Here is a 5,562-nt window from a genome sequence, read left to right as displayed (position 1 = left end):
ATTATCTAGCTCTATATTATTACAATGTCATCTTCCTTATTCTTAAATGTTTCAATCTTCCACTGATAGATATCCATAGCTGGCTTAAGAACTTTTATTACTTAATTTTGGAAACACGTAGATGGATACATGATATTTGTGAGTTGTCATATGCACTTGTGTAAATTTTGTAAAATGCTTGTAAATATAAATATAAATATATATATATATATATATATATATATATATATATATATATATATATATATATATATATATATATATATATATATATATTATAACACGTCTTTGAATGTATTATTGTTTTAGCCAGATAGATTAAATAAAAATCAACGATAACTGACAGCGAAGACTCCACAATCACAATTCGCAATATTCCAATTCAACTCCATCCCCACCACCACCATCACAATTCTCAGGTCAAACTCCCGCTTCAATTCTTCCATTTCCCCAAAACCAAAATTTGGGTTCTTCGATTCTTCAGTTCTCTATGGTAATTCTGATTTTGATAATTTCATAATGGGAAAAGGAGGCGGGTGTTTCCCCAGCAAAAACAGACCACCACCGGTAGTTGAATCGGATCCCGATTCTGCTCAGAATCCGGTCGATAATGACGATGATGATTCAGTTCCAATTGAAACAGTAAATCCGATTGCGGAAATCAGGAAATTGAGAATTTTCATAGTGTTTTACTCGATGTATGGGCATGTTGAGAGTCTCGCCAGGTATATTAAGAAAGGAGTGGAGGAAATTGATGGAGTTGAAGGTGTTCTGTTTAGGGTTCCTGAAACGCTGTCGCCGGACGCTCTCTCGGCGATGAAGGTACCGGTGAAAGGCGATGATATTCCGGAGATATCGGCGGAGGAGTTGGTGGAGGCTGATGGGTTGTTGTTTGGGTTTCCGACGAGGTTTGGGAGCATGTCGGCGCAAATGAAAGCGTTTTTTGATTCTACTGGTGGGTTGTGGAAGGAGCAGAAGCTCGCCGGAGTTCCTGCCGGGTTTTTTGTCAGCACCGGCACGCAAGGAGGCGGCCAAGAAACAACCGCGTAAGTTTACTTGTTGGTTGATTCCCAAGTTCCATGGTTAGAAAGTGGTGTTGGTGATTTCCAAATATGTCCGTTAATAATTACAAGATATTCATTTAATATTTTGATATAGGAATTATAACAAAAAAACAAAAAGATGTTTAGTTGAATACGAATAACTACAAAGTCACGACACTTTATGACGTATCATATAATATTTTTAAAAGTTAATATCATAAGAAACATTATATATATTAGTTTTTTTCTTTCAATTTTAGTCATAACATTTTCAAAAAAATCCTCAATTTTTTTCCGAAAAAAACCCTGACATTTAACATAATTATTATTTTGAATCAATTTTTATTCATTTTAGATCATAATTCTTATGTTTTTTGTGTTGTTAATGTTTATTGTGTTTTGATAATTTTTAACATCAAATTTTAAAAGAAACATTTGTTTTTTTAAACAAAGAAAAAGATATTGTTTCCTATCCTTGTTGGCAAAAATATATATCAAAATCAATTTATAGGATGCTCAAATATTATAGCATATAAAAAAACAAATGTCTAGTCTATCTTAACAATGTTGCCAACAAGAATTGGATATAGCACCCTTTTTGTTTCTAACAAATCAAATGCTTGCTTCATATTCTAATGCAAAAAATTATTAATAACAATATAAACACCAACAAGAATAAAATGATTATTATGAGTCAAATCAAAAGTTGGTTGAGATAGAAACAAAAATTGAGTATAATGACATTATTAAAGATCAAATCATTTTTAAGATTTAGAATGTTTTATGGGAAAACATTAAATTTAAAATTACATTACAAAAAAATTTGTGAAATGTGAGAGTTTTTTCAGGAAAAAAAAAGACGAAAGTTTTTCCAAAAAAAAATATGTGTAAACCGAAAAATTACCCGTTAAACTTGTATAAAAAGTAAATTAAAAAAAAAACATGGTTTTTTAGGAAAAATAAAATAAAAATTAAAGTTTAATCTGAAAAAAAAAACTCAATATATAATATCTTTATGACATTTTTTATTAGCCATAAAAGTAAGATTCATTTTAGGTTTATGATTTGTTGAGAAACAAAAAGTATGTGGTAAGCATTATAAATGAATTATGTCTATATTTTTTGTTGAACCGCAATGAATCATTAAATTATTATAAAACATTAATTGAGAATTCAATTTTATTTTATGATGCGTTAAAATTGTCCAAAAAATTAATCATCGTTTGACTTGTTACAAAAACGAATAATCGATGTGTTTTATTAGGGTTTTTTTTATGATTATTGTTATTTTTTATCATTAAATTATTAATTTATTTGGTTCGTCAAATCACATGAATCATTTGTAAGGCTTCCACATAATTTTTGTTTCTTGCTTGATTCTATATCATCAATTTAATGTTTCAAAATTATTTATCATTGTAGAAAAAACACGTAAAAAAGTAAGGAAAAATAAAGTTTATAAAAATTTGTTCAAAATTACAAAAGTGTTCTTATAAATTACGAAATTGTTTTTGCAATTTTGAAATAGGGATTCTTTAAAAAAAATATTATTATTATTTTTTTTTTTTCGAAAGAACAAGTAACTTAGCCTTTTGTGAAATTGATTGTTATTTTTTTTATGTGTGATTAACCAAAGTAATAATCAATTTGTTTAATCTCAAACTGATTGTTGTGGGTTGCAGATGGACGGCAATTACACAGTTAGCACACCATGGTATGATATATGTTCCGATTGGGTACACATTCGGAGCAGGAATGTTCAAAATGGAGTCGGTTCGTGGAGGTTCTCCATATGGTGCGGGTGTATTTTCGGGAGACGGATCAAGGGAACCGAGTGAAAGGGAACTCGAACTTGCACAACATCAAGGAAAATATATGGCTATGATGGTGAAAAGATTTCAACCCGACACAAGAAATGGTTAAGAATGGAATCGATTAATACATCTTTTATTATATCTTATACACCATTTTCCAACTATTGATTTGGGAAATGGTTTAGTGAGATAATTCTTTTGTCGTTTCCATCTTCATTTATCTATAGCCCCAATTTGTTGATTGATTTGTTTTAGTGCTTATAGTTAAAAACATTTGATGTGGAAAGTTGCATTGTGTAATTATATTATCAGTGATATTTTAGAGAAGTGTTTGTGATCGAAGATGTTTATTTATGTCTTTTTGTTGGAACTTTATTAGGAAAAGTAGTACGTGTGACTTGTCAAGGAAAAAAGAAAACATTTTTTCGTTTTATTAGGCTATCCGTTATACCACCACATAACACATATGTGGTGAGTGTCACATCAGCACCACATTTCTCTACCACTAACATGGGATACCTACCACTAACACATCACTCCACATCATTATTTTTATTTTTTTTAATTCAAAAATACAATAAAATTACATTTTTTATAATTAAAAAGCATTCATTTTTTTAAACTAGTTTTTCATTAATTATAAAAATAAAATTACAACTTCAAACTACATTACTTAGTTAATCTAGAAAAAAAAACATTACATTAATTAAAAAAAACAAACAAACATACATATAAAAAACCTAATTGTCGTTCATGCTACGTTGGTACAAATATTCCGCGACATCTTCTCGAAGATTGAAACACGTTTCACTGTTATGAATTTCAACAACTCGCTCTAAAAACGCATTCGTTCCGGGTACGAACCCCTCAATTGGAACGACAGCGTCGTTCGGATCATACGTGCAAATCGCTCGACCTTCATCTTCAATAATCATATTATGCATTATAATACATGCTAGGACCATTCGTTTAATTCTTTCTTTATCCCAGAGTCGTGTAGCATATTTCACTACATGTCATGTCTGCTTAAGGACTCCAAATGCCCTCTCGATATCCTTTCTCGCTGATTCCTGTTTTTTTGTAAACAACTTTACCTTTTCACTTCGAGGAACCGAGTATGCCTTCATCAATGTAGAATAATCCGGGTATATCCCATCACCAAGGTAGTAACCGTATTTGTACGCGTGCCCGTTCACCGTAAACGTCATATCAGGTGCTTTGCCGGTCCAAATATCGTTGAAAAGTGGAGACTGGCCAAGAACATTAAGGTCGTTGTTAGGCCCCGCTACTCCAAAAAAGGCATGTCATATCCACAAATCTTGAGATGCAACAGCTTCTAGGATGATAGTTGGTTCACCTATATCTCCTCGAGTGAACTGACCACGCCATGCATTTGGATATTTTCCCAAGCCACATGCGTACAATCTAGACTGCCAAGCATACCCGGAAATCCATGCCTCTCTTCATGAACCGAATATAATCTCTCAATATCACGTTGAGTAGGTTTGCGTAAATATTCTTCGTGAAAAACCTCATAAACACATGCACAAAACCAATCTACACATTCAACTGCGGTCCTCTCGGATACTTTCAAGTATTCGTCAAATGCATCAAATGCTATACCATATCCCAAATACCTAAGAGCAGCCGCACATTTTTGTATACTACTAAAACTCATTCTTCCTCTAGCGTCCGGTTTTTGTTTGAAAAAATCATAACGAGATTCTAAAGCATTACTAATACGTAAAAATATAGCATTATTCAGACGGAAACGAGGTTCGAACGAGTCGTCATTATAAAGACAATTATCGACAAAGTAATCACGTACCAATAAGTCGTGTGCGGCTTGGCGATCACGATTGACGACCGCCCTTGTACGAGCAACATTCGAACTTTCTTCGTCGTGAATGTGTTGCACAACGTTGAAGAATGTCTCGACGAATTCTACGTCGTCATCCGAGTCAAAGGTTTTTAAAAATTTCATATGTTTTGTGGAATCCATGTATATGTGTTTTGTGGTTTTAGAGAATGAAGGTGTAAGTTTTGGTGAAAATAGAAGGTTTATTTATGTTATTGAATTGAGTTTGAGAAAAATAGGCAAAATAGCCGTTCAACGACCAAAAAAACCAAGCACCAATCACCTTCTCCGTTCGAATTCGTCGTCGGGAACACGAAGGATCACGACCACGCCCAACCACGATTAGTCGGGGTGGTGTGCACGAGTTTTTCTCGTGGCCACATGGACCACGGATACTCTCGTTGAGAGTATACCACAAGGCCTTAGCCTTTTTCAATGTCAAACGGATAAAGTATATTGGGCTAGTCATATTAGTTATTATTTTTTTTTACGACATTGGTGTTTTTTAAAAACTTATTTACCAAATAAATCTAATTTTAAATATATTTACCATTTAGAGTTATACCAAGTCAGAATTAAAAAAATTAAAAAAAAGAAAGTAAGAACGTGACCCCCCCCCCCCCCCCGATACCCAGTCCCCAACGTCGACGTCTTCAATCGATCACTTCCATCGTCTTTTTTTATTTTGGCCATCTCCAATTCCGGCCACAAACGGACGCCGGCTAGTACGCCTCCACCACAGAAGATTCCGGCAAGTACACCTCCACTGCAGAAGACGACTGCGACCATAAATCTTGTGATTCTTCTTCGATTTCGGCCACAGACGACGCCGGTGAATCCGATTACG

The 5,562-nt window shown here is 33.4% G+C and overlaps 2 protein-coding genes across 2 annotated transcripts; one reads left to right on the top strand and one right to left on the bottom strand.

The window, feature by feature from the left end:
* Positions 1-308: 308 nt before the first annotated feature.
* On the top strand, positions 309-3,199 carry LOC145113398 (putative NAD(P)H dehydrogenase (quinone) FQR1-like 1). Its single transcript, XM_079049499.1, has 2 exons — positions 309-1,046; positions 2,726-3,199. The coding sequence occupies exons 1-2, from the start codon at positions 520-522 to the stop codon at positions 2,964-2,966; spliced, it is 768 nt and encodes a 255-aa protein (XP_078905625.1). The 5' UTR covers positions 309-519; the 3' UTR covers positions 2,967-3,199.
* Positions 3,200-3,530: 331 nt separating this feature from the next.
* On the bottom strand, positions 3,531-4,859 carry LOC145114184 (uncharacterized). Its single transcript, XM_079050177.1, has 3 exons — positions 4,301-4,859; positions 3,952-4,142; positions 3,531-3,539 (listed from the first exon to the last, which is right to left on the bottom strand). Exons 1-3 carry the CDS (start codon positions 4,857-4,859, stop codon positions 3,531-3,533), a joined length of 759 nt encoding a protein of 252 aa, XP_078906303.1.
* Positions 4,860-5,562: the final 703 nt, after the last annotated feature.

Source organism: Lactuca virosa, chromosome 5 (assembly GCF_052849685.1).
Source record: "Lactuca virosa cultivar CGN04683 chromosome 5, Lactuca_virosa_CGN04683_v6, whole genome shotgun sequence".
In the NCBI taxonomy this organism is placed as follows: domain Eukaryota; kingdom Viridiplantae; phylum Streptophyta; class Magnoliopsida; order Asterales; family Asteraceae; genus Lactuca; species Lactuca virosa.
The sequence above is the reverse complement of the archived record's forward strand: the minus strand, read 5'-3'. Positions and strand labels throughout refer to the sequence as shown.